General features: G+C 40.9%; 1 protein-coding gene across 8 annotated transcripts in view; it reads left to right on the top strand.

Moving 5' to 3' along the window:
* Positions 1 to 26,205, top strand: part of LOC132403631 (lectin-like) — a 97,238-nt gene that overhangs the window by 60,037 nt on the left and 10,996 nt on the right. For 4 of the 8 annotated variants that reach the window (XM_059987111.1, XM_059987113.1, XM_059987112.1 and 1 more), the window contains 4 exons: positions 9,535 to 9,605; positions 11,236 to 11,390; positions 20,770 to 20,910; positions 23,905 to 24,016. In XM_059987111.1, coding sequence (XP_059843094.1) covers positions 9,535 to 9,605; positions 11,236 to 11,390; positions 20,770 to 20,910; positions 23,905 to 24,016 — 479 coding nt within the window. Of the gene's footprint in view, positions 1 to 1,574; positions 1,847 to 9,396; positions 9,458 to 9,534; positions 9,606 to 11,235; positions 11,391 to 20,769; positions 20,911 to 23,904; positions 24,017 to 26,205 lie in introns of those variants that run through there. The other 4 variants (XM_059987109.1, XM_059987110.1, XM_059987115.1 and 1 more) reach the window with 4 other exon arrangements.

The following is a 26,205-nucleotide window of genomic DNA, read 5'->3' on the forward strand; positions in this document are numbered from 1 at the left end:
TCTCTCCATGTATCGATCTCTCTCCCTCTCTTTCTCCCTATCCATTTGTCCCTGTCTTTCTTTCTTTAAGTGTCTCTCTCTGTCTTGCTCTATCCTTCTCTCTTTCTTATTATCTCCCAGTCCTTATTTCTCCCTATGTCTCTTTCTCTTAGTCAACTTATCTTTTTTCCTCTTTCCTCATCTCCAATATGTCCTCTTTCTCTCAGTAATAATCTCTATTAGGACAAGACAGAACTGCAGACAGACCCATGAGTGAAGCCCTCTTGTTTTATTGAGATCGCAAACAAGGGGATGATGAGAGAGGGGTAGGAGTCATGTGACACCAGCGAAGTACTAAACCAGTACTTTTCATCTGTTTTGTATGAGCAGCAGGACGTGAAGGATAGTGAGATCAATGTGGGACATTCTGATATTCTGGGACATTTTGAGATCTAGACTAAGGTGAAAACATTACCAAAGATCCTCACCACCCAGACCATGTGCTTTTCTTGCTGCTGCCATCAGGTAGAAGGTACAAGTGCCTCAGGGCATTCAACAACAGTTAATGCCCCACAGCCATCAGGATCTTGAAGAAAAGAGGATAACTACACTCATCAATTGAGATGTTCCCACATCCAATGATCTCACTTCAAGGACTCTTTAACTTGTTATTTCAAGCTCTCGTTTATTTATTGCTATTTATTTATATTAGCATTTACACAGTTTGGTGTCTTCAATACACTTGCTCTTTCATTGATCCTGTTTGCAGTTACTAATTTATAGATTTGCTGAGTATGCCCGCAGGAAAAAGAATTTCAGGGTTGTATGTGGTGATGTGTATGTACTCTGATAATAGTTTTTACTTTGAACTTTGAATCTCTTGTAGATCATTAAAGTGTATATATCACCAGGGTCTAATGGGATCTATGTTGGGACACTAATGGGAAAATTCTTGTTGAGAGCTGTTGGAGAGGATCATTGGGGATAGGATTTACTCACATGTGGAAGATCATGGGTTAATTTAGGACTCAAGAAGCTTGAGTAAATTATTTGAGGAAAATGAATAAACAGGGAATGGAGGGATATGAATGGGTGGGTGGAAGCAATTATTTTAATTTTGCATTATGCTGAACAGCTGTACTGTTCTGTTATTTTCCTCCTCGAGACGCCCCCTGCTGGTTAACTGTTGATAAACCAGCACAACTCAATAAACTGCACCTCCCCTTGGGCTTAAACTTCACTTAACTAAAGTATGGAGTTCATAACCACTCATCAAACATGAACATAACTGTTACTAACTTCTGTGCTGAAATAATTGTGTTAACCATGTCAGGGAATTGGTCAGAGAGCTTTACTGAAGGGCCTTTGATCTGAAACTTCGACTCTGAATCTCTCTCCATGTTGTGTTTTTATTTCAGCAGATTATTCTGTCCATTACTGAGCTTGTTGGCAAAAGGAGAAGCAGAGTCAGCTTTGTCTGATGCAAAGATCAAGTTCCTCGGGGGGGCTTCCATTGCCATACACAGTGTGGTGAAGAATATTGGTGAAGGGTACACGGTGCAGTGTGCTGTACAAGGATGGTGAGGAATGAACAGAAGAGTTCCTTTCTCTCTGAATGTTACAGAATATCTGGCAATAGTCATGTGAGTAATGTTTGGGGAAGAGAAAGGCCCAGCGCTCCACTGAGAAACACCTGGAAAAATGTATTTTTTCTCCATGACTATAACACCCAGAGCATTTGTTCTGTCAGTGCTGCTGGAGTCATGGATTCTGACCAGGAGATGAGGAGGACTGCTCAGCCAGTGGATCTGTGGATGTTTTATCCAAGTTTACAAGCAATTAAGATTCCTTCGGAACAGGTAAAATTGTGAGTAATCTAAAAATAATGATTGATGTTTATTCATTTTCTGTGCAGTTAAAAGAGATGTCTGACAGTTCATTGATGTGCAGTGGGTAAAATACCAGGGTGGCCTCTTCTCTCAGTACATTCTAACTGAATCCCAGACTGATCATACATCACTGGGCGTCCAGGAGACCCCTGAGGTTATCTTGCTCTCTAACAAAACTACATTTCCAGGTACTGATAGTGGAAGAGGTTCCCCGGGATTGCATCTAGAGTCAAGACTATAGAGCCCTGGGTGGCTCAACTATACAGAGAAGACAGATCAAAGGTGCTTCAGTTATTGGGGATTCCCCAGATGTGGAGCAGACATGTGAGTGTATATGGGTGCATTGTGGTTCAAGATGTTGCACTGTCAGTATTAAGAACATCACAGTGACCACACACTGTTCTGGATGGTCAAGGGGAAGGGTCAGAGGTTGTGGTGCAAATTGGTACCAATGACATTGATGGAAAAAGGAATATATAGAATACTACAGCACACAACAGACCATTTAGTCCATGATTTTGCACCAAACAAAGCCAATTTTTACGAAACGTCCTCCAACTGTGTATCATCCATCTACATCCATTCCCTCCATACTCATGAGTCCAGCTAAAAGCCTCTTAAACTCTGCCAAACTGCCTGATTCCTTTACTACCCATGGTAATCCATTGCAGAAAGCTAGCATCTTAAAACTGTGCCTTTTCATGCTAGCCATTTCAGCCCTGGGACAAAGCCTCTGACTATCTACACAATCAATGCCATTCATCATCTTATACACCTCTATCAGGTCACAGAGAAGATGTCAGGGGGAAGATTTTTACGCAGAAAGTGGTGAGTGCGTGCACTGATGGTGACTGTGGTGGAGGCGGATACGATAAGGTCTTTTAAGAGGTTCCTGGATAGATACATGGAGCTTAGAAAAAAGAAGATTACAAATGGGATCATGACGTGCAAGGGTACACATTGTATCCAAAGGACAAACACGAAAGCAGACGGAGTGGCATTGCTCTGTTGGTAAAAATGAAATCAAATCATTAGAAAGAGGTGACAAAGATGTTAAATTGTTGTGGATAGAGTGAAAGAACTAGCGAGGGTGAAAAGACCATGATGGGAGTTATATACAGTCCCCCAAACAGTATAAGGATGTGGTCTACAAATTAAAATGGAAGATAGAAAATGCGTGACAAAAGGGCAATGTCATGGGGGATTTCAATACGCTGGTAGATTGGGAAAGTCAGGTTGGTGCTGGATTCCAAGGGGGAGAATTTCTAGAATGCCCACAAGATGGCTTTTAGAGCAACTCCTGGTTGAGCCCACTAGGGGATTAGCTATTCTGGACTGGGTATTGTGCAGTGAACCAGAATTGATTAGAGAGCGTCAGGTAAAAGAAACCTCAGGGCTAAGTGATCATAACATGATTGAATTCATCATCAAATTTGAGAAGGAGAAGCTAAAGTCAGATGTATCAGTATTACAGTTGAGTAAAGGGAATTACAGAAGCGTGAAAGAGCTGCCGGCCAGAATTGATTGGAAAAGAACACTGACAAGTATGACAGCAGATCAGCAATGGCTGCAAGCGATGGAAGGCAAAGGATATATATATATCCCAAAGAGGAAGAAGTATTCTAAAATGACACAACCGTGGCTAACAAGAGAGATCAACGTCAACAAAGATGGGGCATAAAATAGAGCAAAAATTAGTGGGAATTTAGAGGATTGGGAAGCTTTTAAATACCAACAGAAGGCAAGTAAAAAGTCATTAAGAAGATCAAGATGGAACACAAATTTAGCTAACCAATAATATTAAAGAGGATACCAAAAGTTTTTTCAGATACATGAAGTGTAAAAGAAAGGAGAGAGTGGATATCAGCCCACTGGGAAACAGTACTGGAGAAGTAGTAATGGGAGACAACAAAATGGCTGAATAAATGAATAAGTATTTTGCATCAGACTTCACCGTGGAAGACGCTAGCTGTAAAGTGGAAGTTCCAGGTGTCAGGGGTCATGAAGTTTGTGAAGTTACCATAACTAGGGAGAAAGTTCTTGGGAAACTGAAAGATCAGATTAGTCACCCGGACCAGATGGTGTTTACCCAGGGTACTGAAAGAGGTGACTCAAGAGATTGTGGAGGCAATAAAAATTATCTTCTAAGAATCACTAGATTCTGGAATGGTTCCGGAATATAAGGCCTCACCTGTTGATCAGGTGTTGTTTTCATCTCCATACCTCAGGCAGGAAACACCTGTGTTGAAGTCAGTGCAGCTTTCAACCATCAGATGGGTGTTTGGAATTAGTGAAGTGTTCATTGAAGAAATAATGAGGGACATTGAATAAACTCACTAGAATTTAGAACAAAAACTGAAAATGATCTCATTGAGAGTGTTGTATTCTGAGAGGAACTGAGGGGTGGATAATGAGATGCTATTTGCTGACCATGGAGAATCCAGAACTCAGGAACAATTAACATTTTGGGATTCAGAGAGGAGAACTTCCATTGTGTAGAGGTTTGAGAATCTTTTAAATGTGTCTCCAAGGACTGGGGATGATCAGAATGTACAGAGTCCCATTATTATATTGTAGGACATCTCAGTAAATGGAATGGTTAGTCTGCAGTAAACACCCAGCTCCTGAGTGAAGCCCCTTTGAAAGGGTAACTGTCGATCATGGCCTCCTTGGCCTCTAAGTGACTCCATATCTTCATGAAATACTTGTACTTTCATCAGCTGTCCTTAGAAGTAACCTGATTTTATTCTCACAAATCAATGAATCTGTTGTAAAAAAAAAAGATCACTCCCTACTTGCACATAGTTCTTTCCTTTTGCTTGTTTTTTCTTTCCACTCTTTTCTATGTGTATACCTCAGATAAATACTTTGTGGAGATTTGTGATATATATGATTATATGATATATTTGTACAATGTCTGAAATATATCTTATGGAAATGTTTGTTTGATGATGAACTTCAATAAAAAATTACAAAAAAAGAAGTAATCAAGAAAGACAAAGTGATATCTCAAAACTTCAGACCAACATCTCTTCCCAGTGATAAGATTATTAGCAAATTCCAATTTTATCAACAATATCACATCAGAAGGTGGAAATAAACACATTTTGTGTGTTATAGAGAAAAAGCAACATATCTGCTCTTAGGAGGAAGTGAGTTACATAGATAAATATTATGTAAATCTCCCATCCTTCAACAAAATGAGATCAGCAAATTTTTTATTAAACTGGCTCAGCTTTTGACATATCAACCCTTTGTGAGCTTTTCATGAAAATTCTACAATGAAACACTGTGGAAAGATTGCTGGACAAATACATTTTATAAAATAATTACTTTGAAATGTTTTCATTCACATTCATCACCACCGTACTGAGGTTTCTCAGTGGACCCGAAAGACTGTACTGGAGTGGGGTCGATACACTGGGACAGACAACACTTTGCTCAATGTTTCACTGCATCCAAATTCAGTTCTGATTAAGACCCAACACCACTGAGTGTTTGGGATCCTGAAGTTCTATTACTCTGGGTGGCTGTGGCTTTGTGGTTCCTCAGTTCTACCCAAGTTGGTCACAGACTCAGAGAATGGTTAGAGCTGTAAAAGATGCTATTCAACCTGTGAAGTCTGTACCAACTCTGTGCAAAAGTAACCCAAATACATCCACTCCCCCACCCACTACCCAGAGACACACAATCCATCTTCCTCCCAACTCTCCTAACCTAGTCACATCTCCTTCCTTCCTTCACAATTATCTCCTCTGATTTCAACTTGTCTAAAATATTTCCATTGTTTCACCTGAAAACTAACACAGTAGCAAGTTTAACAATGTTTCAGTGAAGTAAGCAGTATAATGAATCATAATCCGACAAAGGGAGGTTGTGTGTAGACAGTGCAGAGGGTCAAGGGGAAGCATGCAAGAATAATCCCAAGAATGAAAGACTGAACAGGAGAGGAGTGTTTGATTTATCCATGCATGCACTCGATGGAGTTCAGGAGGATGAGTGGAAATCTCACTGAAATTTGAAAAAGAGCTGGATAAATTGAATTTGGAGAAGATGTTCCCATTAGTAGCAGAGTCTAGGATCTGAGAGCACAGCCTCTGAATATAGAGATGTCCCATTAAAATTGTTGTCAAAAAAAGTTGAATTCATCAAGGAGGACATGGAACAGACTGCTAAGAAAATCATGGCTTTATCGTGCAGAACCAACATATATTTATGAAGGAATATCCAATAGAGATTTTCATGATATCACCAGCAGAAGTTGATGGATACCTAGTGTCCAGTATGTGACCATTTACAGTAAAACTAAATCCACAGTAATAAACAACTCCTGAGTGAAGCCTCTGTGGATGGGAATCTGCAGGTTGTTACTACTGTGACCTCTATGTGACCCCAGTACCTATCCAAAGTGTTTTTCCTTCATTGGTTGCCTCTGACATTACCAATAAAGACACAGTGATTACTCAAACTGTTACATCAACACTAGCTCCCAGTAACAAGTTCTGGTCAGTAAGTTCCTCTTTTGTAAACAATTTCATGTGAAAACATCAAATTGAACATATTTCGGACGTTTACAGAGAGAGAACAATGGACCTGCCCTCTGGAGGAAGTGAGTTACACAGTAACAAATTATGCAGATCTCCTTCCCTCAAGAATCTGAGATCTGTCTCGGTAACTCAAATGACAGCTCACCATTATCTTCCCTAGGTAATTTGAAAATTGGAAATATTGCTGTCTTAGCTTGCAAATTCCATGTTGTGTGAATGAATAAAATGACATTGCATCCCACAATAATGAAAGACAAATCCAGTCCGGCTAATTACCAGCCAATCAACCACCAGCAAAGTGACAGAAGGAGTTGTCTACAGTGAGGTCAAGTGTCACTTCCCTTCCAATAATCTGCTCACCCATGTTCAGCGTCAGTTTCATCAAGATCAATCATTTTAAATGACTTCACAACCTCAATCCAAACACAGGACAAAGAGCTGGATTCCAGAGGTGAGGTCAGAGTGATGCTCCTCGAAAATGAGGCAGCATTGGACAGAGTGCAGCATCAAGGAGAGCTGGTGAAAGGGTCATCGAGGAGAGAATACTTCAATGGTTGAACTCATTCCCACACAAAGTCGGAGGTCTGTGGTCCAACATTCCAGCCTAGGACGTCACTACAGGAGCTCCTTAGGTCAGTGACCCACACACAACCATCATCAATGATCTTCTGTCCATCAGAAGGTTGAAAGTGGGGACTTTCCCTGGTGTCTCCACAATGTTCAGTTCACAGCTGTTCAGAAGATAAAGCAGTCCAATCAGCAAAAACACTCAGACATGGGACAATAATCGGCAAGTAGCATTTTCCCCAGGCAATGACTATCTCTAAAAGTGAGGGATGTCCCTTAACAGCCAACGACATTAATGTCACCAGTTCCTCCACCACCTACAGATTGGCAGTCACTATGGACCTGAAAATCAGCAGACTCTGAGGCAGTAAGAACCAGTCAGAGGTTCAGTACCTCAGTGAGTGATTAACCTTTGACATGCCAGTGCCTTTCCATCATCCATAAGTTTTGGGATCAGGAACATTGTGGAGTACTCTCTGTACTCCTCTGTGCTACCCATTCCCAATGCTGACGATTCCCTCTTTCCAGCACAGGCAAGCAACAGCTATTGTATCACATCCGCTAAGTGGATTAGATGGAGGAAAAAACGAGAAACACTTTCCAGTGGTAGCAGTCACAGAGACAAAAGACAATCATGATTGTTGAAATCTGCGACATTCACATACTTCTCAATATGTGGAAATAATTGGCTAAAGAATCAGAGGTGACGTGATAAGTTGGTGTTCATCACTGAGTATGTCCCAGCTGAGGGGATGAGATGACAAAATCTGCTGCATATTGATCTGTGTTTTCTAGTTACCAAGCTCTGTACCAGGCAGCAAGAGCACTAAGCAGAGGGTAAAGATCTGAGATGGCAAATAGATTTTACTCAGGAAGTTGTCATGATCTGAAAGTCACTGACTGAAAGGCTGGTGGAGGCAGAGTTAATAATAGCTATCAAAGGATTTGGCTAAATGTATGAAGGAACAACTCCCAGCAGCACAGGGAAATTAAATTAAGTGGAATGCTAAAAAAAGAGATGGTAGAGAAAAGATGGGGTAAAACGCCTATTTCTGTGGACCAACAAGAATACCTTCCTCAGTCTTGGTATCAGTTTTTCTGGTCAACACCTGTCTCAAGTATCAACATCCTTCACAGCAATTTTTGTGTCTGGTGACAGCAGACTCCATCTTTGTAGTTTTGAACCCAGTGATTCTGCTTTTGGCTTTGACAAACCCAAGTCTCTAACCAGGTTATTTAAGTCAGATTGAGATTGATAGAAAGGGTCAAAATCTGTATCAGTGTTATTTTCCATTCCTGGTTCATGCATCATGGCATCTTCACCTGCCTCCTATAGATTCCATGACTACGATGGCTTCGGTACTTGAAGACTATTGTCATGTGGCACAGGTCTCATGGATGAAGGGAGATTGAGTATTCAATGGATTTCTTGCTTTTAGCAGAGAAGCTAGACACACTGGTCAGACAGAAGTAGCGGTCTGTCACATGATCTTTCTCTGCCCAGATCATCGGGACAGCAAATGGCATTGATTTCCGAGTACCTCTGAGCCAAGTTCTAAGATTGACAATGCATGTTATGCAACAAATATGAGAAGCCCTTTGTCTTGGTTGCCAATTTTACAACCAACGTGGAGCTCATGGGCTTTCTTAATAAGGATGCTCCATCTGTGAGTTTTAAGTGTATACTGGCCACTAATATAATAGAAAATATCATGACTGTTGCAACATTGGCAAGACATTTTGCTATCTCAAATATTCCTGAAAATGCAATTACTTTATTATAATCAGTACGCACAAGATGCTATGCTTGCAGATCATTATGATTGAAAACCGGTATACCCATAAACACGTGTGCATAATACTTCTATCACCTTTCTTAAACCTGTCCTACCCTGCCTAAGCATGATTCCATTATGGGCAACATTTCAGATTACATTGTGAACAACATTTTATATCAGTGAATTATGAATTGAAATAACGAATATAGGTGATTTCAAAAAATGGTATGTTACAGGGAATTGGCATTGTGATTTTCATAATCAGCAATCCAAAATCCAAAAGGTACACCTTAAGGTTTTCAGGAAGCAAAATTTTTTTATCCAATGCAATGTGTTCTTCATGCATTTGCCTGAATATTACATCCTAATTGTTCATGTTGATAATATTCATTGAGCTTTTATGTCACAAAAACATCATGGGATGATAAATGCTTTCTGCAACCTCCATTTCTCAGTCTTCCATTACAGAGTAACATTCTACAGTCACACTTGCAGCTCACAAGTCATCTCTGTGGTTTCCTGTTAATTTTGTTCTCATCAGTCTATAGTGATTCGCCAGGGGTAATATTTACGTTGGTTAGTCGAGCCAATTGTGGTTAATTTCAACATTTTCTGAAGCATCTAAGATCTAAAACTACACATATCTGGGGAGGCGTCACCATTAGAAACTTTATTGATGCAGAGAACTGAGAGAGAGGTGGGAATGGCGACAGGATATCCCCACTTTCACTGGGAAACCTGACACTAATGATGAATTATTTTCTTGTGTTTTAGGTTTGACGAAAGAAACATGATGCTGGTTTCAGTTTTGGTGGTGACTGCACTGCTTGTCAGTGATATGATATGTAAGCTTCATTGATTTCAGTATCTTTATAAATATATATCTGTGAGGAATGAATGTACAGGAACTGTGGTTGGACAGTGGAACATGGAAATTTATGGACACTGGAGTAGGAAGTTGTCTCTTGGCTGGAATACTCATCTCAAAGCTATTAATATGGAATCTGAGTCAGAAACTCTCCTGCAGATCGGGAGACAGAGATTTCTTCACAGTGATGTACTGTATCATAGGAAAATAAATTTGCAGGTAGAGGGGTATGTGACTACCTGTGAGGAACTGAGTGGATACAGAGAAGAAATTTCTGCAGGCACTGGGTCCCCTGCACCAAGTGCAGTCTGTTTGTCACCTGTGAGGGTGGGGGTGAAGGACTGAGGGAGCACGGTCAGATTGCAAGGGACTCACAACAGCTTCTGTTCATCTTTTCATTTTTTATTTCCTGGAGGAAGATTTAGTCTATTTCCCACAAGATAGCATGGAAATTCTGTTTCCATTTTTGTTAACATCAGCTTTGTTGTTATCTGGTGAAATTTATTTCCATTGTTTTGCTGTTAAAGAGCATTTTTAATTATTTCAAATCTCCTATTCTCATTGCTCATTGCTGAACTGTTGTTGGATCTTTATCATTGAGACACAAAAGCCATTCTGTATATACTCTGTGAATACTATTAATGTGGAGTATTCTTTCTCCCCGTCTTCATCCCATCATTTACTGTCAGGGCTAACCCCTTCTTTATCAATTTCCCTGTCTCTTCAAATCCTATCTGAAAATATTTAACTCCCAACATTGGTTAATTTACAACCTGATCTCCAGAGGAAAGCCCAGAAAGTCACACCAATAGGTTTGTAATTGTGACATAGATTTATCAAAGAAAGACATACTGAGGGAGTGGATTAAGGTAAGAGGAGATGGAGGGAGGAGAGATGAGAACAAAGCTGTGCAAGATGTTGTATCTGTGTTCATGGTGAACAGTTGGTCAGAATGCGTGTGTGTGTGTGTGTGTGTGTGTGTGTGTGTGTGTGTGTGTGTGTGTGTGTGTGTCTGTGTGTCTGTGTGTGTGTGTGTGTGTGTGTGTGTGTGTATTTCTGCCTGTTCAGCAGAGGATAATCCACAATGGACTTGCACCTCCTTGCCACCAGACCAGGACCTCACTCTGTCAAGACAGTGTGACAGTTGTGTAACAGCCACCCCATGTTGAGGGTAATCCTGCACCAACACCTTCCTCTCCTTTGGGAGGAAAATCTTTCTCAATCCTAACTGAGAGCCTAAGAAGATAGATTGTACAGTCTTCCATTAATATCTCCGCATGACAGTCTGTGATTAACCTGCACTGCTTTAAATAGCGATTTGTGATGTCCCTCAGATAATTTGCCAACATATAGTCCATTCCCAATATCAGGCCGATCAGCCTGCAGTTTCTCCATTTGTTTCTTTCCCCCTTTACATGAGATGGACTGAGGGAGATCTCATTAGGTCTGTATTAAACACTAGAGGGGCCACAGCTACAGCTGGTGCTCCTTCCTCCCCTCGAGCCCTGAATTTCTGTGTGTCCTTCATGGTCGGGTGTTGTGAAACCGCAAAACCTGTGACTGTTTGATTATTGCAGTTGGTTTAAATTCTAATTCTCTGACTGAAGGGACACACAATTCCTTGGAACTGGAGAGGACTCAGCATCACCTTGAAAAGCGTGAGCTATCCAGAGGACCCTGTGATGAAAACTGGTTTAATTATTCTCTTTTAAACTCCTGTTACCGGTTTTTCAGTGAAGAAAAGACATGGGAAGAAGCTCAGGTAAGTCCCTGAAACCAGTGATTGCTCTGGGAGGCCTGGTGAATATTGGTCTCTGCTGGTTCATTCCCATGAACTCACAGCACAGCCTCTAGTTGAGTTGTCTGTGATGAGTCCCTGTGTTTCACTGCAGCCGTGGGCTCTGCTTTCTATTAGTCAGATTAACAGGTGAAATCCAGTAGTTAACACAGCATGGGTTTGGACAATAATAACTTTTCAGGGGAAGAACAGATCATTTCTTTAATAACATGATTGAGCTATTTGAGGAGTTGGCAAAGGTGAATATGAAGGTAGAGTTGTAGATGGTGTCTATCTGGATATTAGTAAGGCATTTGAGAAGGTCCTGCAGGATATGCTCATCCAGAAAATGAAAGTGTGTGAGTTCCATGGTAACTTGGCTGCTTGGATTCAGAATTGACTTGCATGAAGATGACAGGGGGTAGTAGGCAATGTATCCCTCGTCCCTCGTTTATGACAGGTACTTTGCTGACTATAGTTGGTTTAAATTCCAATTCTCTGACTGAAGGGACAGAGAATTCCTTGGAACTGGAGAGGACTCAGCGGCGCCGTGAAAAACGTGAACCCAGAGGACCTTGTGATGAAAAGTGGTTTTATTTTTTATTTTCCTCCTTTAAACTCCTGTTACCGGTTTTTCAGTGACAAGAAGACATGGGAGGAAGCTGAGGTAAGTCACTGAAACCAGTGATTTCTCTAGCAGTCCTGTGGAATATTGGTCTCTGCTGGTTCATTCCCATGAATTCACAGCGCAGCCTCTAGTTGAGTTGTCTGTGATGAGTCCCTGTGTTCCAGGGAGTGTTTCACTCCAGACTATACAAAGATCGATGGTGTTGTGGAGAGTGTGGAAGATTGCCAAAGGATATGGATCATTGTGGATATGGGTGGGGAAACAGCAGATGCTTATTAATCCAGACTGGTGTTGTGGTTTGGGAGATGAAATGCAAGGGAATAGTACATGGTGAGGCCCTTGACGGCCATGATGTACAGATGCTTCTTGGGATGCGAGTCCATAGCTCTCTGAAAGTGGTTGCACAAGTTGATAGGTGGTAAAGAAGGTGTTTGGCACGTTTGCTCTTATTAGTTGAGGTAATGAGTTCAAGGCAATGAGTCCTGAAAAATGTTGTCTCGTTTTTACTGTGTACTGTACCAGCAGTTATGGTCGAAATGACAATAAAAAGTGACTTGACATGACTTGACTTGAAGAGCCAGGAAGTTACGTTACAGTGTTATTATACTCTGGAGAATTCTATTAAGTTTTGCTCTGCCAAATACAGAAAGGACGTGGAGGTTTTGGAAAGGATGCAGAACAGGTTTACTAAGCTGCTCCCTACATTGGTTGTTAAGTGCTCCAAGGAGAGAATGGACAACAAGGCTTGTTTCGTCTGGAGTGGTGGTGGCTGAGGGGATTCTTGACGGGGAATAAAACTGTGAGGCATAGATAGAGTAGAGAGCTGGTATCATGTTCCCATGATCGACATGTCTAACACCAAAGGGCAATCGTTTGAGATGAGAGGGAAAAAGTTTAAAGAAGTTGTGCAGGTCAAGATTTTGACAGAGATTAGTGGGTGATGGGAATCTGGCCCATGGAGCAGTAGTGACAGTAGATACAATAGAGGTGCTTAAGAAGATCTAAGATAGTCGCATAAATTGACCGGGTGCATACAGAAGGGATTACTTTAATTCGCCAACACTGGCTTAATTAGCTCATCATGACATCGTGGGTTGAATCTGAACTCTGACTGGGTTGGGATAGGAGGAGTGGAATGGAAAAGGAGGATATAAGGGTCTATGAGGAGTGGAAGAAAGTGCAGACAGGTAGGAAATAGGAAAAGTGGAAATAAATGAGAAAATGATTATGATAGAGAACGATGTTAGATTTGAAGGAAGGTGATAGAGGAGGAGTTTAAAATACTGTTTAAGTCTAAGCAAGGGAGTGGAGTAAATGCATTGAGTCCATTAGCACTGTTTGATGATCTAAAGAAGGAAATAGGAGATATAATGTTAGTACAGCAAAGTTTCTGTATGATGGAGCACTGTTGATTGTTTGTAAAAATTTGGAGCAGAGGGACAAAGCAATGGAGGTACTAAATGTTAGCAAAAGCAAGGTTATAGAAAAGAGTGTCAGGGGAAAAAGTGGTGTGAAAAGGGGTGATAATGGGAATACCAATCAGAGAAAACAGAGAAACTAAAGAAAAATATCAAAGAAGGATTGACGGCAGTGATAAAAAGATTGAAAACAGTGTGGAATGGACTAAAGTTTACAGCACATCTGTTATGTTAATATTTCAGGGTTCAATCTTACTGGAAAAAGTACCAATTGGATTCATGTGCTTTAGTGACAGAGCCAATGTTCCACCACTACTAAGTTGTTATAAACGTCAGAAATATGGGCATGCAGCGGAGGTGCGGTAGGTGTGGAGGAGAACATATGTATGTGTGAGCAGTGCAAACAAGATAAACCAGTAAAATGCTGTCATCATGGTAGGGCCCACACAGTAGCCTCTGGCGGATGTGAAGTTAGGAAAAAAGCAATGGAATTATACAAATGAGGGGACAGCACGTTGTGTCATATGTGGAAACAGCATGGTAAAAAATGAGAGAAGAGTTAAAGTGGAAATGATTCAAGTACAAATACAAGACAAGGTCAGTGAAATCTTTCAACATTAGTGATTAATATAGATAAATTAGTTTTGTTCATGGTAAAGGTTTGAATTGTTCTGAGCAGAAAAAAACAAATATGGAAAAGATAAAAATGACAGTGAAGGCAGCTGAGAGGTTTTTGAATATCAGATGATTTCATGGAACTGAGTGCGGGTAGAACTGGGTAGGGGTGATCCAAGTCTAGAGGATTATTTACAAGGTTACTAATACTAATCCTGTTAATTCTTCAGCAGAGTTCTAGAAGTTTAATAGCTAGTGGACAGAAAGTTAAGAGTTATGTAACTTAGTTGGCTGAGAAACCAGATGTGATATGTGTGCAAGAAACATGGTGTCATCCAACACTAGATCTTGTAGTTAATGGTTATGCCAGTGGAAGAAATGATAGAGTTAACAGAGGAGGAGGTGAGTGTGCAACTTTTGTCAAAAGAGTTTTAAAATATGAAGAACTAAAGAAAGAAGAGCTAGAGTACATAGTAACTGAAGGATGCACAAAGGAAGGTACAATTAAAATTATTAATATCTATAATTCTTGTAAAAATTAGAAATAGGTTTACTGGTACAGAGGGAAATACAGTATGGTGTGGGTATTTTAATGTTCACACACAGCCCATTGTGAGGGGAACATGATAACATTAACGAAGGAGTGAGAGAAGAACATATGGAAAAGGAAAACCTGATCTGTATAAATGATGGAAGTGGGACAAGAGTAACTTTTATTGCAGTTTCTGAATCAGTAATTGATTGATCATTAATTATGGCATCACTAGAATCAGAAATTTGTTGTTACGTATACGTAGGTATGTTAAATAGTTAAATTAAATAAGCAGTGCAAAAAAAGTAGTGAGGTTGTGTTCATGGGTTCAGTGTGTATTCTGCAATCTCCTGGCAGATGGGAAGAAACTGTTGCTGAATTGATGAGTGTGTGACTATATGTCCTCCCTGATAGTAACAATGAGAAGAGGGCATGTCCCAGGAGATGGAGGTCTTTAATGATGGGGGTGCTTGAAGATATCCTGGATTCTACGGAGGTTGGTACCCATGATGGAGCACCCTCACCACCAACCATCCATAACAAATAGTGATGCACTCAGTCAGAATGCTCTCCAAGGTACTTCTATAGAAATTTGTGAATGTCTGCGGACATAGCAAATCTCTTCAAACTCCAAATGCAACCCAGCCACTGTCGTGCCTTCTTTATAACTGCATCAAAATGTTAAATTATAAATCAACAGATGCTGACACCCAGGACCTTGAAATTGGTCACTCTTTCCACTTCTGATTCCTCTATAAAGATCTGTGTATATTTTCCATCTTACCCTTTCTGATGTCCACAATCAATTCTTTGCTCTCAGTTACATTGAGTGCAAGGTTGTTGATGTGACACCACTCAATTAGCTGATATATTTCACTCCTGTATGCCTTCTTGTCACCATCTCAGAATCAGGTTTATAATCACTGGCCAGTACGCAAGATGGAGCCGACTAAATTTATGACCCTCTGCAGCTTCTCTTGGTCCTGTGCAGTGGCCAACCCACCAAACTCCCCCCCCCCCCCCCCCCCCGCCATACCAGACTGTGACGCAGCCTGTCAGAGTGTCTCCACGGTACATCTATAGAAGTTTTTGAGTGTTTTTGTTGACATACCAAATCTCTTCAAACTCCTAATGAAGTACAGTCACTGTCTTGCCTTCTTTATAGCTGCATTGATATGTTGGGACCAGGTTAGGTCCTCTAAAATTAGTTGCACCAACAATACTTGTGTTATCAGAAAATTTATAGATGGCTTGTGAACTGTGTCTAGCCACACAGTCATGTGTGTAGAGAGAGTAGAGCAGTGGGCTAAGCACACACCCCTGAGGTGCACCAGTGATGATTATCAGTGAGGTGGAAATGTTACCTCTGATCCTCACAGACTGTGGTCTTCTGGTGAGGAAGTTAAGGATCCAGTTGCAGAGGGAGGTATAGAGGCCCAGGTTTTGGATCTTCTTGATCAGAACTGTAGGAATGATTGTATTAAATCCAGGAAAGTGTTCATGGAAGGCTCTGAAAGAAACAACAGGCAGTATCTTTACCCTGTATAATGTCAAATAGAAATAGAAATGATGATCAGGAAGGTTTGCTGGCATGTTGGCTATTTGAAAAGGCTAATTGAGTAAACTTTAAAGAAAGAAGTGACCCCCAGCATCCAGGGCATGCCCTTTTAACATTGTTACCACCAAGTAGGAGGTATAGAAGCCTGAAGACACACGCTCAGCTATTCAGGAACAAATTCTTCCCCACTGCCATCCAATTCCTAAATGGGCATTGAACCCATGAACACTACCTCACTTTTTGAATGTGTATTATTTCTGCTTTTGCACAATATTGAATCTATTCAATATACATGTACTGCAATTGATTTGCTTATTTAGTTTTTTTCTTCTATATTATGTATTACTTTGAACTGCTGCTGCTAACACTTGCCAGTGATAATAAACCTGATTCTGATCAGGAATTACGGAATATTGAAATCAATGAGGATGTGGATCTTTTATGTAACAAGATTGTAGAAGTGACAATAACAACACACAACAATAAATATACCAAGTAAATGGAATAGAGCTGAAAAAGAAAATGGTAACATGGAAGTCATAAGAAGGTGTGAAAGCAATAAAACTTCATAATAGAGCCTTTAGAATATTAAAGCAGACACACAATTTTTAAAATCTAATTGAATATAAAAAGGTGCAAGCAATAGTTAGAAAAACAATATCTGAATATCTGCTGTGTACGAAATAAAGCAGAGGAACTTGTAGCAACAGTTACAGACTAGCATGTATGATATGTAAGATGTTGTGGGCATCACAGAGTTGTGGCTGATAGAGGATGATAGCTGGGAGCTTAACATCCTAGGATACACATTGTATGAAAGGACAGGCAGGAAGGCAGAGGGGGTGGGGTGGGTCAGCTGGCAAAAAATGAAATCAAATCATTAGAAGGAAGTGACATAGGACCAGAAGATGTAGAAGCATTGTGGGTCAAGCTAAAAAAACTGCAAATGTAAAAAGACTCTGATGGCAGATTTATACAGATCTCTAAACTGCCGCTAAGATGTGGTTTACAAATTAGAACGGGAGAAAGAAAATACATGTCAAAAGGGAGATGTTATGATAGTCATGGGGGATTCCAATATGGAGGTAGATTGTGAAAATCAGGTTGGTGCTGGATCCCAAGAAGGGGAATTTCTAGGATGCCTATGAGATGTTTATTTTACAGCAGCTTGTGGCTGAGCCCATGAGAAGATTAGCTAATCTGGACTGGGTGATGTACAATCAACCAGAATTGATCATAGAGTTTAAGGTAAAAGAACCCTTAGCATTCAATGATCATAATATGATCAAATGCACCATGAAATTTCAGAGGAAGTTAAAGTCGGATGTCTCAGTGTTACAATGGAGAAAAGGGAATTACAGAGGCATGAGAAAGGAGTTGGCCAAAATTGATTGGAGAGAACATTGTCAGGGACATTGGCAGACCACCAATGGCAGGAATTTCTGGGAGTAATTCAAAAGGTACAGGATATATCCACCTCAAAGAGAAGGAAGTATTCTAAAGGCAGGATGACACAACCATGGCTGACAAGAGAAGTCAAAACCAACATAAAAGCCAAAGAGGGGGCATAAAATAGAACAAAAATGAGTGGGAAGTTAGAGGATTGGGAAGCTTTTAAAAACCAACACGAGGCAATTCAAAAGTTAAAGGGAAGGAAAAGATGGAATATTAAGGTAAGCTAGCCAATAATATTAAAGAGGATACCAAAATTTTATTCAAATATATAAAGAGTAAAAGAGAGTTGAGAGTAGATATCAGACCATTGGAAAATGATCTGTTGGTATTTTTAAAGAAATATCAAGCAGGATAAGTAAAGGAGAATCAGTGGATGGTCTGTGCTTGAATTTTCAGAAGGCCTTTGACAAGGTGCCACACATGAGTCTGCTTAACAAGGTATGAGACTATGGTAATACAGGAAAAAGCTTTGACTGATTGGCAGGAGGCGAAGAGTGTGAATGAAGGGAGCCTTTTCTGGTGGCTGACAGTGATTAGAGGTGTTCCACAAGGGTCTGTGATGGGGCTGCTTCCTTTTGTATTATATGGCAATGGTTTGGATGAAGGAAATGATGACTTTGTGGCCAAGTTTGCAGACCGTACAAAGATAGGGGGAGCAGCAGATAGTGCTGAGGAAGCGGAGAGGTTGCAGAAGAACTTAGACAGATTAGCAGAATGGGCAAAGAAGAGGCAGGTTGAATACAGTGTCAGGAAGTGTATGGTCATGCACTTTGGTAGAAGAAATAAAAATCTAGACTATTTTTGAAATGGAGAGAAAATTTAAAAAGCTGAGGTGCATACAAACTTGGGAGTCCTTATGCTGGTTGAGTTGGTGGTGAGGAAGGCAAATGCAATGTTAGCATGCATTTCAAGAGAATTAGAATATGAAAATAAGTTTGTAATGTTAAGGCTTTATAAGGCACTGGTGAGGCTCATTTGGAGTATAGTGATCAGTTTTGAACCCTTTATCTAAGAAAGAATGTGCCTACATTGGAGAAGGTTTCAAAGGAAAATCATGAGAATGATTCTGGGATTGTAAGTGAGGGGTATTTGATGGCTCTGGGCCTATGCTCACTGGAATTCAGAGGAACAAAGGGGGGATCTCACTGAAACATATCGTATTTTGAAAGGCCTCAACAGAGTAGATTTGAGCAGTTTCCTAAGGTGGAGGACACAGAACAGAAGAATATCCATTTAGAATGGAGATGAGGAGGAATTGCTTCAGCCAGACAGTGGTGAATCTGTGGAATTAGTTGGTGACCTGCTGCATGGGCAATAGCCAGTTCTTCAAATCTTCCCATCCAGGCTTGTGCCCCAGAGAGGACACAGTTCACCAGAGGCACAAACCCATGACCCCCCTGGGATTGACGGCTGCCTACAATCCAGGTTTTCAGCAGAGAAATCCAAAATAATGTTTTTCACTAGGAAGAGGATAGAACAACACTTAAAATGAAAACTTTATGGTAGAGAAATACTAAGTGTAGATAACTATAAATTTTTAGGAATTTGGTTCAATACAAGACCTACATGGCCAGCAGATATTAAGGAATTAATAACCAAAAGTAAGAAAGTGCTATATGTTCTAAGGTGTTCAACGGGAAAGGAAAAGCAAGCTATAAAAATTCTTGAAAGCAATATATATATATATATATATGACTAATAAGATCAATACTGGACAATGGAAGTATGGTATATGGATCAGCATCACACAGTATGCTCAGAAAGTTGGATACAATTCAAAGCCAAGCATTAAGGTTAGTCAGTGAGGCAATAAGGACAATACCAGTCGTAGCGATGCAGGTGGAGTCGGGAGAGACACCTTTGGAACTGAGAGGAACACAGCTTGTGTTAACATATTGGATAAGCCTGCAAGGGCATGGGAAAACCATTCAACAAAATAGCTTTTAGATCCATGTTAGGACAAGGAAAGAAAGGCAATCAGACACTTTGCTTGGACTATTGAAGGAAAAGCAGAATGGGTACTAAGGCAGTAAGTATGACAATGCCTTTTCCCTGGGTACTGAAAGTGGATCTTAAATTATTCAAAAGGAGACAGAAAAGCAGAGAAGTGATTTTAAATCAAGATATAGTTGAATTTATGGAACTAGTATTAGTCATGGATATTTACAAATATATACAGATGCTTACAAACAGTAACAGTAGATTTGGGGTAAGATTGGTATTGGCTAAATTTAACATTAGAAAGCAGGTCAGGTTGCATGATGATTTCTCAGAGTGTACACATGAAGTGACAGCTGGCTCTGCAGCGGCAGAGGAAGTGGGACTGATATGAGTTGTAATACTGTCTGATTCTGGCACAACAATCAGGAGTCTAAAAGATTTCCATTCAGAGGCAAGATAAGACATTATTTGTGAGATAATACAAATCTTATTTAAACTTATATTAATGGGATACTGTATATGTTTTATATGGATTCCAGCACATGTTGGTATTAGCAGGAACGAACAAGCAGAAAAATTAGCAAAGGAGGCAACTAGGAGAAATGAAAAATATTATCAAAAGTGAAAGAAAAAACTGTGAAGAAATCAATAGGATGAAGAGAGAACAGGAAGTCGTCTTTATAATATCCAGAAAGAAGTGGGTTGGTCGAGGAATGCAGGATAGAGCAAAAGGGAGAAGCTGATAATATTGAGATTGAGGTATAGGTACACAGGGTTAAAAACTACATTGTTTTTAATGAAGACACACAATAGTAGGAGGTGTGAGTACTGCAATCTGCAAGAATAGTTGAGCACGTACTGGTGAGGCATCACGGAATAAAATACGATGCAACATTAACAATGTTTGCAGAAAGGATCACAAGGTTATTGATTTAAATATATAGCACAGTTCCTTAAGAATACAGGTCCTTTTTTCTAGAATTTGATACAAATGCAAACCTTTAGGATTTAGATATCCTGACCTACAGTGCAGTTCAGAAGTTGGTGGTAATGCACCTTAAAGCTGTTTGCCAGCCGTCATAAAACCTCAGGAGAAGAAAAGATAAAGAACATTGTGGATCTGAGAGCTTGGCCCTATGTTCTAGTGTTGTTTGGGTGCTTTACTGAGAGGTCTGTAAGAAGATGAAAAACAGATTAATTATTTTTTCCATTCAAAGGATTTCTGTAATCAAGACCATTGTTGCGGACAGCTGGCTTCTGTGTATTCAGCCGAACATAACATTTTCATTTCTAATATGATCAAATTCGTGAACCAAAGCAGGCCAAAGGCTTGGATTGGCCTGAATGACATTTGCAAGGTAAAGTTAATGATGGTGAATTACACTACAGGATGTCATGACCCTGGCCAGACCAGAAGCTGACCTTCCCCAATCTCCTCTGACCATTTCAGAGGGCTGATTGCATTAACACATTGATGAATCTCTGAAGTGGCATCAGTGTTCACTGACAGAATTACACCTGACATCCTGCATAGTAACAGGGGTGCAGTAGTGTGGGGGTTAATGACTGGGTGTATCCTAATGATCCAGGGATGCGAGTTTGAATCCCAGACCATCAGCTAGGGAAATTGGCTCAAAGTAAATAAAATGCAACAAATCTGGAGTAATACATTGCTATCAGAAATGGTGACAACGGAACTGCCAGACTGTTGTAGAAACTCATCCAGTTCACTGTTGTTCTTCAGGGTGAGGAATCTGCCACCTTTCCCCAGTCTGGCCTCACTGTGACTCCAGAGATCCATCAATGTGTGACTCTTACCTGCCCTCTGAAATGGTCAGAGGATGATCAGGGAAGGACAATAAATTCTGAACTGACTCGTGTCACTACATCCTGTGAACAAATAAAATCCCTCATGTTTATGTTTCCACGTGAGCCTCCTCTCACCCTCTTTTACCTGACACAAGCAGTGTGATTTTCCTTTCTCCCTCATCTGCTCCTATCCTTATCCATGGCTGTGCTAAAGGTCAGGGAGTTAAAATCACCGTTTCTGAAACGGTAACCGACTGAGGGATCAGTCCCCTGATCAGAATTATTGCCTCGAATGAGATCCACCTTCCCTGGAATACTCACCCTCAGCCGTGTCTCCGTAGCCTTTCCATTTAGTGAGCCTTGAACTGTGCACAGATCAGAGTGCAGTCTCACCACAGTTCTGTCCAGGATTTACACAACTTCTCTATTTTTAAATTCTATCCTTCCAGAAATTATCTCCACTGTTTTTGTGCTGGTAAAACTTTGACGTGAGGATACGTCACACACGGTAGAATGCTACATGTTCTATATATGGAAATACAACATATAATCAGTGTCATATACTCTGCATATGGAAATACAATATATAGACAGACAGTGCTGATGTTCTGGCTAGCTGGTGAGAACCCTGATATTTCCACAGATGCATCTGCTCTGCTATTTATCCTGTTCTTCTATGATCTCTGATTAATGCACCTCCCCCATTTCCCTTCACTCTGACTGATTCTCTCTGTGTTCAGGTTTTAGTTAATCCATTCCCTGAAGCTGATGCATTTTTGTTCCCAAAATGTATCAGCGACTCTGGGCAAGGCTGGTGTGCAGAGCAATTTCACTAAGCAGCTATGAAGAAATTAGAAAACTGGGAATGACAAGGTGTGGGGATATGAAATTGAAATAAATCACATGAATCACCTGACATCAATAACAAGTGCATTACATTTGCATGGAATACTTCACACAAAATCATCAGAAAAACGTTGCAAATATTGAACAATGGAAAATGCCTAATCAAAACTTTAAAAGTAGTTGGCTAACTAAACCTCTGACACTGTTTTGTGTCACTCGTTCTTGAGTAAGACCATGACATCCAGTCTAGTGTTGTGATGTGTACGGGGGTAGCTGATTAGATCAATCTGTGCTCAAATGTTCATTTAGATGGAGAATGGAGGTGGGGGATGCGATAACCTCTGTGGTGTTCGAATTTTCAGATATTCTATTCCCCTTTTGCTTCCTCCATTCCAACGTTCTCATTTGAGCGAGCACCATCTTTTTTGTGCAGGTATGATGATCTAATTTTGCAGTTCCCAGTGACTTGTGTCAATGTTGAAGCTCATCAGGGCTGTTCTCAGAAAGCCTTTGGATCTCGTTTTCTGTCCACCATATGACAGTTTGTCCTCGCCCAGCTCTCCATTAAATAGGTGCTTTATGGAGAGCTCAAGTTTGAATCCTGGTCTCTAGACATGTGAGGCAGCAGCACTACCTGCTGCATGACTGTATCACAGTTGACTGAGCTGTCAAGAGCATGACTGACAATGGCCGAGTAAGCATAGGATCGAGAATGATTGACTTGAACTACAGATAACTTGAAGCAGATTCACTTAGCCCAAAAATATGACACTGGCTAAACCACATCAAGGAGAGTTGTTTTCTATTATTGTTCAATGTGCCATGAGGCAATGTGTTCACCAAAATAATGTTAAACTCTGTTTAGTCCCCAAACAAGATTCAACATTCATTCATTGAGGAACTCTTGAAAAAGAGTAACAAATACACATCCAACTCAAGGGTTTTAGATTCACTTGGAAGGACAAAGTGTTTCTCAGCTGTGAGTTTCTGTGATTCATGCTTTTACAACCATTCAGGATACTGGGTAAAGCTGACCTCACTGACTGATTGATATTGTATTTTATATCTTCATGTACAGATAATTCTGAGATTTCTGATGAGCTCCCTATTTTTGACTATAAATAATGATTGTAATTGAACACAGTAAGGATCTCAAAGTTCAAATTTCAAAGTAAATTTATTATCAAAGTATGTATATGTTGCCATATACTACCCTGAGATTCATTTTCTTGCAGGCACTTACAGGAAAGAAGAAATACAATAGAATTTTACATAAACACTATAAGTAACCAGACAAAGACTGTTGAACAACCAAAGTGCAAAGGAAGACAAATTGCACAATTAGAAATAATACTGAGGAAATGAGTTGCAAAGAGTCCTTGAAAGTGAGTCTGTAGGTCGCAGAATCAGGTTGAAGTAGTCGTGAATTAAGTTATCCACTCCAGTTCATGACCATTGTCGGGTAGTAACTGTTCCTGAGCCAAGTGGGGTGCTACTAAACACTCCTATATCTCCTGCCTACCTGTGCTTGTCAGAACTGGACTGAGTGCCCAGCAGTTAGAGAGGGATGTGCTTGTCCTGACTCCTCATATTCTGGTCTCACACTGGCTCAGGTACAGCTACCCCCCCCCCCGTACCATTAAAGGACAGGTTAATCACCATTCCCACATGAATAATCACTGATTTATATCCCACAGGAGGAACATTTCACGTGGATTGATGGATCTTTGTACAGTTATAGAATGTGGGGTAACAATGAACCTAATAATGATAGAGGCAAAGAAGACTGTGTGAACATTCATCATTTCCGTAAGTATCACAATTGAATGAAATGTTACTTATTACTTATGTTAAATGTGAATTTTAGACACAGTGTTGTTCAGGAAGTTATCTCAACAGTCCTACTGTTCCACAGAGGGAGTGAGTTCCACAAGAATGGACTGAGTGCCAAGTGGTTAGAGAGGGACATATTGGAGGGTTCAGGGGGATATACGCTGAGTATTACTGAGCAGGAAGAAGGTACACTATGACTCCGCCCATAAAGAAAGAACTGAACACAACCATACCAGTGTAACAGCTGGGAAAGGTTTCACTACTAGTGTAGTGGTCTATCTGTAGAGACAGTATTTGGGTTGTGGTTAGAGATAGCGGGTGCTCTAGAATGTGAGCCATCTCAATCTCACAGGTTTGGTGGGACCGGAATGTGTACATCCTAGACTAACACAGCTGAGGAAATCGAGTGGTTTCATTGTGGGGATATCATCCCAGATCAATTTTGCTGGATGCTGTGTGATTGCCCTGAGCATTGATCCAGTGGGTTGTGTGGTTAAGTCTGTGCTAAACTATTGTCCGGTGAAATGATTACGATACGTGTTTATGGATGCTGTAGGGGTTGAGTGATGGTTGCAGGTAACGAATGCGTGTGTATAGAGTGGGGTAGACATTCATAGCCCCAATGAATTGTTAATTCAGACTTCACATACCGTTACAGCATTAGGATCAGTTATGATTATGGAGTGGGAGTTTGACAAAATGGCAGGCAAAGAATTTGTTTTTTTTTCAGACTAATGCTGTTGTAACAACAGTGGATCGGCCTGGTACTATTGGGGCCCAGGAAGAGAGGGCCATAGGCTGCCCAAACTTTCTGGAAGGAGGGGTGTGTGGACGAGTGTGCCAAATCGGAATATGAGTTTCTTGTAGCCGGGGGCGGAGACTTTAAAGACAAGTTGTTTCTGTTTCTGCGGAGCAAGGGGAAGGAGTGTTCTGATGTGGAAGGTCTAATGAGTCCTCCAGTGAGTGTTCTGAGTGGGTATCAGCCCTTACCTTCCTGGTGAATAAATGAGAAAGGGCCCAGGTGCGAAAAGCTCCTTATCGTAAGCTCAGGATGTTCTCGACAACAACGCCTACCCCCGACGGATAAGAGGAGTCACTCAATTTTGGGCGACTCCCTGGTACTTGGAGGTTGAAAGAGGAAGTTGATAGGGAAGATATTGAAGGAGGAAGATGTCTTTTCTACAGATGAGTTTGATGTTGGTTGTTCCAAGAGCACTCGCCACACCAGCTGGGTGACAGAGGACACCTCATCCAGAAAAAGGATGCAGCAAATGGGACCTGCAGAGGTGGAAGACATTCAGCAGCATCTGCGGAAGCTCAAGGAAGCTGGGATCATCCCTGAGTCTAAAAGTCCGTATGTGTCTCTAGTTGTGGTGGCCAGGAAGAAGAATGGGAAAGTACGATGTGCGTGGACTCTGGACTGGTGTACAGTCCCCGACAGGTACACGGTCCCAAAAATGGAAGACGTGCTGGCCTGCCTGAGTGGTGCGAAGTGGTTCAGTGTGCTGGATTTGAGGAGTGGGTATTATCATACCCCCACAAATAAGTCTGATAAAGAGAAGATGGCATTCATATGTCTACTGGGATTCTGCCAGTTTGAAGGAATTCCACAGGACATTTTGGGAGCAACGGTGACTTTTCAGCGTGTTATGGAGAAAACGGTGGGGATATGAACTTGCTTGAGGTATTGGTGTACCTGGATGATCTCATAGTGTTCATGTCCACATTGAAGGAAAATGAAGCGAGGCTACTGAAGGTGCTGGGCCACCTAAAGGCTAACGGGTTAAAACTTTTCCTGGACAATCCCAGTTCTGCAAGGTGTCTGCCGACTATGTTGGGCAGATAGTCTAAGAGGATGGCGTAGTTACGGATCCATCTAAGATAGAGGCAGTGACCACATGGCCAAGGCTCCAGACTGTGAGTGCTCTGCACTCGTTCTTTGGGTTCTGTGGGTACAATCAGAGGGTCGTGAGGGACTATGCGAGAGTGAGTCACCCTTTAAATTAGCTTCTGTGTGGTTAGCCTCCCTTGGGGAAGAAAAGGAGGAGGACGAAAGGAGAGGATGATAAAGATTATCTTCGTCCTTCGGAGCCTTTTGGAGTGAGATGGGATGTGAGACATGAAGAGGCCTTACAGTTGCTGAAGAAAGTCCCTGTGCTGCCTTT

Source organism: Hypanus sabinus, chromosome 13 (genome assembly GCF_030144855.1).
Source record: "Hypanus sabinus isolate sHypSab1 chromosome 13, sHypSab1.hap1, whole genome shotgun sequence".
Classification (NCBI taxonomy): Eukaryota; Metazoa; Chordata; class Chondrichthyes; order Myliobatiformes; family Dasyatidae; genus Hypanus; species Hypanus sabinus.